Below are 15,913 nucleotides of genomic sequence, written 5' to 3'. Positions count from 1 at the left end.
ACAAGCCAGAATTGCCCAAAACCATCAAAACTGGATTTATCTCCTTACACACCTAACCCATTGCGTTGCTTTCAATGTCAACGCTTTGGGCACAGTAAAAATTTATGTAAGAGTAAACCGATTTGTACATGGTGTGGCCAAGATGGCCACGAAAGCAAAACATGCAAACTAAAACATCACCGTGAAAATTGCAAAGGACCACATTTTGCTTATTCAAGAGAATGTTCTTTGTGGAAAAAAAGAAAGAGGTGCAACAGATAAAAACAGAAAAGAATAGGATCATCTTCCCCAAAACCTCAAATACCAAAGAAACCAGAATTCACTACTCTCGTCTACAGTGCCCGAGGCAGCAGAGGGGATTGTGCCAGAAACTCCTTCAAATGGTGGAACGCCACCCACTGTACCACCAAAAAAACCCCTTAAATCGAAGGCCGGTTCAAAACTTGTATACTTCCCTAGCAGGAAGGCTGAAGATGACCCTGTCCAGACCTATAACAGGTTCGGTAATCAGGACAATATAATGGATTTTGTTGTGGAGATTCACGCCCCAATCCCAAATAACAGTCAAGAAGTCCTGTTAAACATCTCTGACGATGGCATATTCCATAATTCAGTGGAACTGTCGTGGTATTAAGCCATATTTTAATGAATTCCAAATCCTAATACAAACATTCAATCCATTAGCTATTTGCTTACAAGAAACATTTCTTAAAACTTCTAATAAATTATTATATAAACATTTTGTTGCCTATCATCATTTTGCTAATAATGATGGTAGAGCACGTGGTGGTGTTTCCATTATTCTTAATGGAGATGTCCCATAGTCAAGTTCCCCTAACCACACCTTTATAGGCTGTGGCTGCAAGGGTGACTTTACATATATATCCCCGTTACTCTGTGCTCTCTGTACTTACCATCAAGTTTAAATCTAAACCCCAGGGATCTTGATGACCTGATCGCGCAACTACCTCTCTATTTTATCATTATGGGAGATTTCAATGGTCATCATTCACTCTGGGGTAGTCCTGATGATAATATTGTAATGGGGATATAATTCGTGTATTTATTCATTCGCTCCTTTATGAATTCATTTATTCATTTAATGTCCATTGTGTTGTTTTAATAATTTATTTAAATTTCAATAGATTTATTTTAATACCTGAAGCCATTAATCTTGTAACTTGGTAACTGATGGTGGACAGCCTTTTTTTCTATTATTTGTAATTATTGTCTTTAATGTTGTTACCCACATTTGCTAATTGTGTATATTTAATTTAATTCTTAGATACTAGCTTCTTTAAATACTGAATTGTACATTCATTCAATATTCTAGGTTTTATCTCGTTTCTAGGACAGTCATTCTGCCTGTCGGACGTGCTGATGTTTTATGTTTTCCGGTATTAAACAGTTTAACGGATAATTCCAGTGGGTATTTATTACCGAAGATTTACACTGTTACAATATCACAGGTAATCAAATAGCTGACTACATTAACATTAATAATTTGTGCTTATTAAATAATGTCTCGCCTACTTATCTACATCCTGCCACAGCTTCGTTTTCTTCTCTTGATCTCGCGATTTGCTCTCCGGTCCTGTTTCAGGATTTTACATGGAGAGTAAATAAAGATCTATGTGGTAGTGACCACTTTCCTATCTTGATTGATAATAATGGTCCCTCTCCGGTCGAACGACTGCAGAGGTGGAAGTTGCATAAGGCTGATTGGGCTCTTTTTGAATCTTTGTGTCTTTTCTCTTATTCACTTCAATTCTTCAAGATGTAGCAGAGCAGGCGATTCCACGGACTACGACTAAACAGAAACGTTTCAATAAACCATGGTATAATAACGATTGCAAATCCGCTCTACGAGAGCGTTATCGTATTTTAAGACACCTTGAGTATCACCTTTCCATGGAGAATATTGCAGCATACCAAATGGTCCAGGCGAAGGCCCGTAGAGCCATACGCCAAGCAAAGAAGTCTTCATGGCAGGGTTATGTCTTAGGATCACTTCCCGTACCACTTCCAAAACGGTATGGGATAGGATTCGTAGAATTAAAGGTAAAATTAGTGCATTATCAGTAAACCATCTAAATGTTAAAAATTCCATCCTAAGAACATTTCATGAAATCGCTTATTCTCTGGCCAGTACTTTCTCATTCAATTCATCAACCAATTTCTCCTCGGATGCCTTTCGGGGCATTAAACAACAACAACCGGAGAAAAGGCGACTTAATTTCAAGTCCCATAATGATGAATGTTATAATGACAAGTTTTCTATTGCTGAACTCCGTGACTCTTTTAAGAGAGCCCGGGATACTACAACTGGTCCAGATGAAATTCACTACCAGATTTTAAAACATCACCTTTTCCTACTCTCTTAATATTATTAGATCTTTATAAATTGATTTGGGTTGATGGGAAATTCCCAACTTCGTGGCACGAAGCCACAATAATTCCCATCCCTAAACCGGGTAAAGATCCTACGAACCCTACCAATTATCGTCCGATCGCTTTAACCAGCTGAATTTGCAAACCCATGGGGAGATTGATCAATTGAAGGCTTATTGGTACCTCGAGTCCAATAAACCCATTTCAATGTGGATTTCGGCCCCCAAAGAGCACTCTTGGTCACCTCGTTAGATTTGAAACGTTCGTCAGGGACGCTTTCATTGAGAAACAATACTTAGTTGCCATTTTCTTTTATCTTGAGAAAGCCTACGATGCCACATGGAAATATGGTATTATGCGTGACCTCCATAACCTAGGTTTCAGAGGTCGCTTGCTTATCTTTAATTCCAATTTCTTAGAAGATAGGTCGTTTAAGGAACGCTTTTCTTGAATTCTATTCAACGATGGACAACTGACAATGGATTTCGATTTTCGAAATCTAAGACTGTCAAAGAAGAGGTTTACATACCGATCCGGAACTTACACTGGGTGGTAATCCCATTCCAGTTGTAGATAAGACGAAATTCGTGGGTTTGATATTTGTTAAGAAATTATCATTCATCCCTCATATAAAACACTCAAGAAGAAATGTCTGAAAGCTCTCAAAATATTGAGAGTCTTATCAAACACTGACTGGGGAGCAGACCGTGAGGTCTTGTATATCGAGCATTAATAAGATCAAAACTCGATTATGGGTGCATTGTGTATGGGTCGGTCCGCGAGTCTCATCTCAAAGAGCTTGACACCAAGCCTTAGGAGCAGTTTAGGAGCATTCCGTACATCTCCAGTGCACAGTTTGTACCTCAAGGCTCATGAGCCCTTATTGCACGACAGACGTGATAAACTGTCACTGCAGGATGCTACAAAAATTGCATCTCTGCCTAATCATATATCATTTAATATCATATTTAGACCATATCATGAACATCTGTATTTACTGAAAACTAACGTTATTTAATCATTCGGTATTCGCATCCATCCCCTTTTGTCAGAGGGTGGCATCAGTCATGACAGTATTGCGAATACCCCTTTATTTAGTACTCCACCCTGGACTATATCGCCTGCCAAGATCGATTTAGATCTAACGAAAAACACAAATAAAGATACTAGTTCCACGGTGTTTCAGTCTCCCTTTCGAGAGTTAAGATCTAAATATGGTGATTATGCACCCATTTACACAGATTGTTCCAAAGATGGTGATCGGGTAGCTTCGGCTACCGTCACGCCATCTGGAATCATTTCTGTCAGACTTCCATCTGCTGCTTCCATATTTACTGCTCAGTTCCAGGTCATCTTTCAGGCCTTGGAGTTCATTCAATCCTTTTTATTTTTAAAACACATTATATTCACTGATCCTTTGTCCTCTTTACAGTAAATAAACAATGAACAGCTTGTACACCCTTTAGTAGCAGACATTTTTCGTCTGCTACTATCACACGAGTTTAACGGTAAGGACACCGTCCTTTGCCGGCTCCCCAGTCATGTTGATATTAAAGGGAATGATCAATCAGACTTAGCTTCCAAGTCTGCTTTAGATCTTCCCATACCACAATTTCTTTTACCTTTCACCGATTTTAAATCTTCCTTCAACTTTTTTTTATATATGACCGCTGGCAACGGTCTTGGGATCTTACAACAAATAAACTTCATCACATCAAGCCTCTCTTGGGAGACTGGCCAATCTCCTATAGAACCAGCAGGAGGGATGAAGTTGTTTTGTTTCGCTCCCGCATTGGTCATACCTTTTTAACTCACATTTTCAGTTTGAAGCGAGAGCCCCAACCAGAATGTGTTCACAGTCATGTTCCTTTGACAGGAAAACACATCTTGATTGAGTGCAATCTTCTCACGTATATTAGATCTAAATATTACCTTTGCCAGTCAGTACGTCAGCTATTTGCTCAACCGGAGCTATATGATAAATTGCTAACATTTTTAAAGGAGACAAAATTTTATAATAAATTTTATTTGTATATATTTTATCATGCGTTACGTTTTAAATATTTGTATATGTAAAAGATTTAATAGTTGTTTTAATTATATTTTCTATGATATTTGTTTTTATTTACATATATAAATGTCGGTGATATTCTTTTAATTTGTCTCGTTAAAGTCACCATATGTTTGGGGCAACATAGCCCTGTTTCAACTGACGTGCCATAAAACTCCATTTCATTTCATTTCATTTACGATTAATTTTACCCATTGATATTTCTCTTCTTTTTGAACTGCTCTAAGATTTCCCCACCTTTACGTTGGGTTGAACGTTTTCTACCTACTAGTAAACATGCAACAATCCTCCCTACATTTCAACCACGCAACTCTCCAAATAAAGGCAAACCCTCTTCTTCGATTCTAGACCAAAAAGTCAACACAACCTGCCATGTAAAAGGGGAGAAAATGGAGAGAGAAAGACAATAATTAATAGAAGGAACTTCATGCGTGGGCCACCGGATGTAAGAATTTAATGGCTCCCTGTTTCCATACATACCAAGACATCAATGGTGTCATTTCCTGCCATATCATAAGCCATAACAGTAAATGATACTTGACCAACAGTACTGGTTTCAAACTTGAGGTTGGTTGTTATCGTTCCATTTGTTGATAGATTAACTGGTGGAGATGTAAAAGCCTGGACATTCGTATCAATAGTCAACTCCCCTACTACTTTATATTGATGATAACTGTTGATAGGTAAATCTTCATCTATTACGAGTTCCTATAAAATTACAATAGATAAATCTGATCTTTAAAATGAGATAATATAGAACCCATCGCAGATTATGTGACTTTTAGGTTTCAAATTTTTATCAATCAGAAACAGGACAGCTTGCAATTGTTTGTCGAATTTCATTAAATGTAATTTGATAATTTGGATTTTCTTCAGAAAGGTTTTAACTCTAAAATGTTATAATTGTGCAAGCGATCTTTTATCGTATTTATCACATGAAGATGTGATGTCATGTGATCTTTACTGAATATGTATCCATAATTCCATTATTCTTAATTTTATGCCCAAATTACTGCTCAGTAAACCTTTTTCAGTACCACCTTTTCTGGGGAGTTTCAAATCTGTAAGATGATAACACACTGAATTATAATTTTATATATCTTTTTTAACTTTGCTCCTTTTGAGGGTGAGGTGGGGTATCGGTCACGGCTAGTTGTTAGCATGTGTATACATGTAGTGTGTGTATCTTTAAATATCCTTTTCTTGTCTTTTTACCTCACTAATCGCCAAGTCCTTTGTACTAGGAATAAAATTACCCTACAATTCCATAGATAACAGTTTTCGGTATCTCATTCTGGATGAATTTAAACATAAATGGAGTTATGAACAATATCAACCAAGTTTTAATAATAATTCTGTATTTCGTGTTAAAAGTTCGAATTTTGACAGAGTTCTTCCGTGTGTCGAGTTCACGAGCAAAAATATGATCGGAAAGATAACTCTGTCAAATTGAAGTTTCAAAAAATTGAAATTCGACAGGTTGCTTCCTTATAAACAAATTATCGCGTTCCGATGTTTTCATATGTTGGAAATTCTGAATTTGGATAACTATCCCATGAAATTTGAAAAATAAATCTGTTCTGTAATCGAGTACGTGTTTACAAGAAACAGCGAACGGGCGACAGACCGTCACTCGACGGACACTTGACGGCAGACACACGCACTCATATATAAAGTGAGCGTACATAAATGGGGCAAGTTAAACGAACACATAAAGTTTTCCAATAAATTATGACAATACGTTTCGAAATACCTATTTTGAAATACCCACCCGATAAAATGAAAGATAGCCACGTAGCGTGGAAAAACACTCAGAGAGCAACTATCTCGCGGCAGCAGCTTATCCGAAAAGAAAACTAAACTTGTTGACTTGATTTGATATTTCTACAAAGGGGGATAACTCGGAAGGGTTCGTCCTCCCATCACACCAAATTTGAAAAAAATCCGTTAAACACTAAAGCCTGTATCGGAAGATCGTGGAACGCTGAATATCGAATTCGTCCTCTCATGACTACAATGCTTCACACCAAATTTTTTCGCAAAGGGGGTGGGGATAATTCTTACACGGAAGGTCGCGGAACGATGATCACATGACCACAATGCTTCACACCAAATCTGAAAAGAATCCGACAAAAACTGTAGCTTCTATCACGTTCACAAGCCAACGGACTGGTTGACGACATAATACGCCCACACTGAAATGTAGGCTTATAAAAAAACTAACTAAAAAGATTTGTAAGTTGTTTAATTGTGTTATGGCTAATCCGTAGAGATATGTTTCTGCATATATTGGTCAAGTTAATGTGTGTGTATGGGGGAGGGGGGTATTTAAAAGTTAAAATACGATTTATCGTGTAATGCATGACCGGAAAGTATTTTATATCTCACTTTCAATATGTTACTTATTCCCTGGCACATTCATGATTACATGATTTAGAAGAGATAAAACACCCATTCGCCTAAACAAAAAAAATATGTCGCTACCAGACAATAACCTAATTTCTGAAAATAGACTACTTTCAATTTATTTTCTTTTTCGGTCCGGTTAACCATACTACTGGTTTCACTACAGTCACGGTCGTCGAGCGATTTTGCTTAATGTATATACACATTCGATTCCCCATTATAGTATGGTGACTTATTGTATGTCATTTTGTATCCGCTCATGTCGTGATAATGTTCCGGTTCGATGAATTTGGAGAAATGTATTTCGAGAAACGTTTTTCAAAATTTGTATTTGGATATTTGTGTTTGGAAATTTGTTGTTCGAGATTTGTATTTCGTTGAATGTCTCTGATGAAATGTAAATGTAGGCTAATTTTTTTATTTTCTAAAATAAATTTTATCTTTATATAACTAAAATTAAATTAAACCAAAACACAATTCACAAATCTTTTATGACAAATATCTGATTTGTAAAACTAATATTGACTTTAAGATACAAATGTTAATTTTAGTATACAAATGTCGGAATACGACAACAAATGAAGAAATAAGAATTATTGACTATGCATTAAGAACTAAGAATTAATAACATTGAATAAAGAGCTGTATGGTTTTCCATAAAGAACGCGATCTGGGGTCAATTTAATAATTAAAAAAATACGGATATATGTGTATTAGCAGGTATAGTGGTTTATACACATTTATGTTCTTGAAAGTCTCATTCGTATTTTTGCGTAAAGATTTATGTAGAGAATTACTTTCATAAAAACAAAATCACAACTGAAAACAGATGTAGAGATTGCTCTCGTTTCTGTAATCAATTTGGTTTAATTCTTATGAATATAAATGAAATGTCTTCCTTCGCCAACAGCTTTATCTGTACAAAATATTTTCGCTTCCTACTGCTTAATATTTTAGAAAAAGAAAACGAATTGGGGTTTATTTTGGGACTAACTTATGGTCTAATTTTATTTCAATGATTCGCTTGCGCGTAGGGTCTTTAGTTGTGGGAAGAAACCGGGGTTGGACAGAGGACCCTACCCTTTGTCACGTACAAGCGGGTAATCGAGACCACGCCACTTGACTCAATGATAGACCTCATGATCTAACGCGGACGTGTTACACCATTCGGCCACCCAACCCCCGCTTAATATTTTAGAAAATCAAGGCGATCCGAAACAACTGGTTATCGGAACAATTAGTCCCAAAACAACTGACCAGAGAGGCGCATAGAAAGGTACAATTTAGACGTGGGTCGATTTTCAAATAACCTAATAGCAAAAGATACTAGATGGAAAAGGGTAAGAAACAGTTTTGGTGGTAAGTAGTTTGTACTTCATTGACAGTAGTAGTGACTACTCTATTTATTGGGGGGGTTGGATGGCTGAATGGTTAGCGTGCGCGCGCTGTATCATACAGTCTGTCATTGAGTCGACTGGCGTGGTTTCGAATCCCCGGTTGTACGTGACACGGAGTAGGTTCGCCTGTCCAACCTCGTGGGTTTTCTCCGGTTCCTCCGCTTTCCTCCCACTGCTAAAGACCCCTACGCGCAAGCGAATTTTTGAAATAAAATTAAACCACACGTAAGTCCCGAAATGACCTAGTTTGTGTCGAGTGGACGTTAAACTCTCTCTCTCTCTCTCTCTCTCTCTCTCTCTATTTATTGTAATAATCTTATTTGTACATTGTATTTTGAAGTTTGAACATCTGAAAATATTTCCGGTTTTAATTTGAACACACTTACTGATTCCTAAACCATGTTCTTCTTACCTTCAGATCCAGCACAAGAGTTCCAAAGTCGCTGGTGCTACGGAAACCTTTAGATACCTCATCTTTGGTGAAAGTGGGTGCATTGTCGTTCTCGTCCAGAACGTTTATAAAGACGCTCGTTTTAGATATATTGTAACGATCTTCAGAACCACAACCAATGACTGAGGTATCATTTGCCTTTACAATCAGTGTAATTGTGGAAGCCTTTTCTCTATCCAATGCTTTAACTGCTGTTATCTTACCCCTCTCACCTACGGTTTCCATTATAAAATACTCCTTCCATTGGCTATCTAGAGAAGATGTTAAATTCATAATTAAAGTAAGGCTGATTTTTAATATTAATTTTAGACCGATGGGCGTATTTTGTCACCACCATTAGAGGCTAAATTATTTTTCGTTAATTGCAAATTTTTGACTCTTTATTCACACCCAAGCCATTTCTTGAATATACCCTTATGCCCGAATCTACAACTTGTGAGGAAAAGTGTCGATATTATGTTCCTCTTTTGATTTCATAGCACACCTATCACAACAAACTCATTAACCAGAATTTACTGCAAGTTTTAATAGCCAAGTTGAATTCTTTGTAAAGTCTTTGTAAACAGTTACGATATTAAATTACAATGCAATGTCGGATACCTTCCAATGTATAATCAATTGTTGAATTTTCATCTGGGTCAACCGCTTGAATCCATCCGATGGGATCCGCGCGGTTTTCTTCATTTTCCCGGACTTTGAAAGTTCTATCAGCTCGGGAACTGGAGTTGAAAGTAGGAGGATTGTCGTTGACATCTTGAACTTTAATAGTAAGAAGGTCAGTTTTCACCTGTAATCTATTAGGTAAGCCTAAATCATAAGCAATAACTCGTATCTGAAAAAGATATACATTTATGAATTCTAGTAGGGTACCGAAAAGCTATTTATAAAGACAAGCGCGGGCAACTGACAAACAGGAGAGAGAGAGAGAGAGAGAGAGAGAGAGAGAGAGAGAGAGAGATGGGGTTTAACGTCCACTCGGCACAAACTAGGTCATTTCGGGACTAACATATGGTTTGATTTTATTTCAATAATTCGCTTGCGCGTAGGGGTCTTTAGCAGTGGGAGGAAACCGGAGGACCCGGAGAAAACCCACGTGGTTGGACAGGCCTTATGATACAGCACGCACGTGCTAACCACTCGACCATCCAACACCCCCCCCCCTCCTACTGTCGTTATACGAACAGAACAAAATGTATAGTACGTCATAATATGAAAGCCCGTCTTTATGAGCCCAGTCGGGGCAGAACAGTAGGACGTTAAACCCAATTTTATTTCATTTCATATTTGAAAGAGCATGGTCCAATTTACCTTAAATTCAGCTTTTGTTTCACGGTCGACTTTTTTGGCTAGAACCATGACTCCACTATTTACGTCTATATGGAAATATTTCCAGTCGTCAGTTAAAGTTTCATTGTCGAAACTATATTGAACTTTGCCATTTGTAGATAATTCCTTATCGGCATCCATTGCTTTAAACACATATATTTTGTCACCTATATTCAAACACTAAAAAACAAGACAAGAAAAATTAAAGAACAAATTCTATAATGACAAAAATCGTAACGAGTTGTTAATATTTTCAGCCTATCTCTACCTACACGCAGGAACGCGACCTCAATATATACAGTAAAATAAAATTACGGCTTTATACAGTGAATATGCTTTTAATTTATATTTTAAGCACAGGGATAGTTCATGATAAGAGCTTAACGTCAGGAATAGATAACTAACCTCTTTGATATTTGGTATTGGTCCAGAATCGCTGAATACTGGTGGATTTATATTTTCATCTTGTACTTCAATTACCAGACTTGTGTTAGAATGAAGATTACCAGGACCTTGATCAATTGCAAACACGGTGAGATTATATATACCAGACCTTCCCCTTAGTGAGGAGGAAACTATGAGTTCTCCAGATTTAGAGGATATGTTGAAATTTGTTGAATTGTCAAGACTATAAATGACTATTGCGTTTTCTGCAGCATCCTCATCATCGGCTATAATATTTTCCGGTTTTACATCTCTAATCACGTCACCTATGTTCTTAGTTTCAGGAATGAGAACAGTGTATTGTATATGTTTGAATATTGGAGCATTGTCATTAATATCAGTAACCTGTACAGTGATTGATTGGGTAGCTTTATTGCTTTTCTCTGATTCTTTAATAGGATTATCTCTAGCTTCTATACGAACTATATAATTGTCTTTTTCTTCTCTATCCAGTGGTCGATTAACAAATATTTCTCCCTGAAATGAATATTGAAATAAAAAGAAACAATAATTCAAAAGAAACAAATCAATTATACGAGTGGTAAAAGTATGAAGGGGTGTCTTCGGGTACTTTTCATTTATATATAAATAATAGCACCAACAACATTCCTAAGCTTATCCTGCTTCACGCACGACACCCTATAATGCTTATAGATAACAGGGTGCAAAATGATTGTGAAGGGACGCACTTATTCCTTTGGATTCCGCCTATAATCCCGCTAGCCTGGAGGTCGGGTGTTCGATCCCTGCATTGGCCGAGAAAGTTCATCCAGATTTTCCGGCGTGGTTTCCCCTTGTCAGAGATGCAGGACGGAGGGACTGACAAGGACAGCTGTCTAGTCGTTCGGATGGGACGAAAAACCGAGGTCCCGTGTACACATTGGCGTGCACGTAATAGATCCCTTGGGAGTTGGTATTCGATATAAGAGTAGGCCGTAGCGCAGCTGCCCGGGCAAAATTTTCCTCATAGCACACTGTATGGCGTATGCCCGTCTTCATTAGCCCAGGTTAATCAATAATTATGCTCTTTTTTCAGATTTATATTTCTGCTCAAATATAAGTGACAGCATTAAAACTATGAATATTGTAAGAATTATTACAAATGAATTGGGGTTTAAGGTTTTACTTTTCTACACCAATTGGGCTATCAGTCCATTAATAGGAAATCACTCCACACCACTCCACTTTTTCTCAAAACCGTTACAGCTACATTTATTGGTCAAACAACTTGTTTTAGCTGCAGTTTTGTAAAGACATACTAAATAATAGGCCCGAAGAACAATGATTTTAAAATGTTTAAATTTGCGACCTCAAAGTCCCACTTTCCTACGCCCCAGTGGACTAACCTCATTGAAGACATCCGAATAAGCACTAAAAGAATAACCTACCTGGGTGTACAAAACATATACCCCCCCCCACACACACACACACACCACCACCACACCCCTTCCAGGACCTACAGGTACAAAATAATTAAATACCACCAACCCCTTCCAAATATAACTTACTGTGAGATAGTCAATTCTAAACACATCAATCTCTTCCAAAAGTCTGAAGGTTATATTTGCGTTGGCACCAATATCATCATCAGAAACAGTGGCATTGACTATACTTGTCATGTTTGTAGCATTCTCTGGAACACTGAATGTCTTCTTTGTCATATTAAAAATTGGCGGATTATCATTATAATCTAAAACATTAACGTGGACCGACACCAAAGAACTTCTTTGTGGTATTCCACTATCAGTAGCAATAACTTCAAAATCATGCCGTGACTTTTTTTCTCTGTCCATTACTTTTGCTAGAGTTATTTTACCTACATACAGGATAGAAAAAAAAAACGCATTGTACTATTTTCAGCATAACAGGTACGGGTAGAAAAAATCCTCAGGATAATCTTCGCATTATAGGGGTAGGGGCAGATAGGGGATAGCAGAATATATAATTATATTATAGTCCGTGATGGAAGTCGCAGTGACTCGGTGAGTACAATGTTGGCTCGCTAACCTAGAAATCCCGTGTTCGAACCCGGTATTGACCGAGATAGATCATCGGGATTTTCCGGCGTGGTTTCCCATTGACAGTGATGTAGGACGGAGGGGTTTGCACGGGACAGCGTATAATAGTCCGGATGGTGGGAAAACCGAAGTCCCATGTACACATTTCGTCCACGTAAAAGAACCCTTGCCAGTCGGAATTCGAAATAAGTGTAGGCCGTAGCGCCGCTGTTCGGGCAAAATTTTTCCCATGACACAATACATCATTGTCTTCATTAGTTGAAAAGTAAGACGTTAAACCTCATTTCATTTCATTTATTGTCTCTTACATTTGGAGCCCTTAAAAGTATTTAGTTATCGAAATGTCGCTTGCTGAAAATAATGCGACGTCGTTGGATCTCAAATTATTGCGATGCGTGACTAAAGACATGTACTTCTTTCCATTAAATATGAATTGAAGGCATTAAAAGATGGACATTCTATCACCTCGAACCGTTTGATCGTCCGAGTACGACACGAGAAAAGATTTAAATCCGACATTACACAACGCCATAGTTTTAATCGTCCTTAAATTGTATGGATCCTTTCATTTAAAGTAAAAAAATAATTTGATAATTGCTCGATAATTTCCGCCCAATAACGAAAATAGATGCGAATGCAAATTCCGGTGAGGATCTACTAGTTGCTAGTCTAAAAGTCAATGGAAATTTGAATCAAAAGGCAATGTATTCCGATATTTCTCACAGTGAACCTGGAAGGTTTTCGGTGTGTTAAGAGAAGGATTTGACCTACTGCGTTAAGCGGGTTGTTCCCGAGAAATAATTGAAAAGGAAATTCTGAGTTCGATTTAAATATACCGATAAGTACACCTTCTATTTCGGTATACTGAATGCTACAAACTGTACCATAAACATTTGTAATTGTAAAAAGAATAAAAATTGATTTCCGTGTTCTTTGTAATATTTCATCAACGCCATCAGAGTGCCATGAGAGGCTGATATGAGATATAACTTCTATGCACATTAAAGAAAAAACTACCGCCAGTTGTATATGACAACTTAATGAACATTCGAATTAAAAGACCAATCTGTTAAGAGGTTTGCAAGAAATCTTCAGAAAGATGAGATGCGGTTAAGTCATAGGTATCGTCACCAACCAGGATAATGATGAAGGAATCTTGCCATACATCGTCTAATTCCAACTGTCACACACTGGACAATATGTAACCATATAGGGCGGGACACAATTACGCATTTTAATAGAATGCATTCTGTGCAATGGTATAATTGAATAATACCTATCTGTTCCTTAATTGTTACAATTTAAACGGTTTCCGGATTTCGATTTGGATTATCGCCCTTATTATACACTTTTACTCAAATATATTTCGATAGTTCCATTTCTTCAATATATCCTGTTTGTATCTCTTACAGGTGTCTGACTTGTTGTATTTTGTGCAATTAAACAGTTGAAGAATACCTGTCTCTTGCTGAATTGTTAGTTTAAACCCTTTTAGCGTTGTCTTATCTGGATTGTCGCCCTTTTTATTGTTGGTATAATTTACATTAACTTAAAGCGTCAAGTGGCAAACTACCGGCTTAACGTCATTCAGCAGACGACCGCAGTCTGGACTAGTCGTATGTTTTCCTATTGCTTCTTTGTATTCAGTTTTTTTTTGTTTTTTTTTAATGTTTTATATAAATTAAGGACTAATGCCCTAACTTGAATCCTTTTGTACGCCTATAATGTTTTGACCCCTATTTTTGAATACTACATGGGCCACTTAATTTTTACTTGGCCGTTTTACTAAATTTCAGATAAATGGTATTTTCCTTCAATGTGCCTACATTTATATTTCATGTAGCCTATAGCCGATCATGACTCACACTAGTTTTATAAAACTTTTTTTTTGGGGGGGGGGGGGATCCGAATGGTTAACGCGTGCGCGTTGTATCACAAGGTCTGTCATTGTGTGAATGAGTCAAGTGGCGTGGTTTCGATTCCCCGCTTGGACTAGATATTCGTCTTTCATAATATGGTATAATTTGCGGTGGATTAAAAATCCCTCGTGTGGGTATTGACAGTCGCCATGTTAATATTCTTACCATTATTAGTTATAGTAAAGAATGTTGTATTTAACAATGTAAATTTAACTGTTTGTTCTTTATCTTTATCTGTAGCTGTAAATGTGGTTAGTTCTGTTGATATACTCGTGCTCTCTGATATATTTAATACCACATCTGAACCTTCCGTTACAACTGGATCTTCATCATTAACATCTGATAGAATTATAGTTAGGGTACCTGAAACATGTAGAAAAGGATGCAAGAAAAACAAATACACAATGGCAATGGGCTGCCCGGTGTCGTGGTTTCATTCGGTACCCGGTTTGGTCCAGTTCACAAAACACAAAAACTGTTCTACTGAGACTTTACAAATTAGCAATCGGCACAGTTAATGTATATCTTGAACGGTCTATATATAATATATGCTCAAGAAACAAAGTCGAGACGGCTCATTTCAATATCTCTCCCTGACGGCGTGGGATAACAACGTTAAATAAAACTAAAAAAACAAACTTCAATAGCTGTTGCAGATGACAATTTAATAGCCATAAATATCCAACACAATCATGAAAAATGTAGTAAGTCGGGTTTTTTCCTAACTGAATGTTAAACATGTATCTAGGGCCACTTAATTCAAAATTTGTTAAGAAATCACAAAGTGTAATTATAAAGTTATTATCATTAATGAATCGTTCAAACACTTATTTGCTAGACACAATTTAATTTATGGATCGTAAGTGTCTGTAAATAGCATACACAGCAATATTATACAGGATAAGTCGTGCAGTTTGTGAGGATTATTTTGAGATAGTTAATGACAGGAATATTTAGTTTATATTCCAAAATAATTATTTAATAGAAAAGCAGCGGATATCGAATGGTACGAGACGGTTTTAAAATAGTTTAATTATATAAAAAGTAAGTCATTGGTAAGGGCATGGGGACCTTTTAAATTATGACGATCATCGCCCATTCTCTTCATGCGTGTACGAACTTGGGTATATACTCCGTGGTGCTAAAATCGTAAAAAAGTTAGCGTATTTAATTTCAGAATAGCTATTGCTCGTACACAAACAGAGAAGGCAGATTCTTAGCGAAGTAAGTATATTGCCATTGGTAAAGACATGGCCATTTTACGCCCCTGAATCTACACTATAATAGTAGTCTCCCCTGCTTTCTATTTGAGGCATACAGTTCCATGCGATAACAATCTAATGGAATGAATTAGGTTTACCATGGGAAAATACTTTAATTACTTTAGAACTAACCATTGCATAGTCCGTGCAGTGTCAGCGAGCACAGAGCCAAGCACAACTAACCGAGATAGATCTTTTTCAAGGGGGTTTAAACCCTAGAAATTCTAG

General features: G+C 37.1%; 1 protein-coding gene across 1 annotated transcript in view; it reads right to left on the bottom strand.

Annotated features, from left to right (window-relative positions):
- LOC126811545 (cadherin-23) overlaps nucleotides 1–15,913 on the bottom strand; it is a gene marked incomplete at its 5' end in the record, with an annotated part of 28,330 nt that overhangs the window by 7,992 nt on the left and 4,425 nt on the right. The window contains 2 exons of the mRNA XM_050537231.2: nucleotides 4,943–5,170; nucleotides 8,678–8,967. Of these exons, the coding sequence (XP_050393188.2) occupies nucleotides 4,943–5,170; nucleotides 8,678–8,967 (518 nt within the window). The remainder of the gene's footprint in view (nucleotides 1–4,942; nucleotides 5,171–8,677; nucleotides 8,968–15,913) is intronic.

The sequence above is a fragment of the Patella vulgata genome, chromosome 2 (assembly GCF_932274485.2).
Source record: "Patella vulgata chromosome 2, xgPatVulg1.2, whole genome shotgun sequence".
NCBI lineage: Eukaryota > Metazoa > Mollusca > Gastropoda > Patellidae > Patella > Patella vulgata.
The sequence above is the reverse complement of the archived record's forward strand: the minus strand, read 5'-3'. Positions and strand labels throughout refer to the sequence as shown.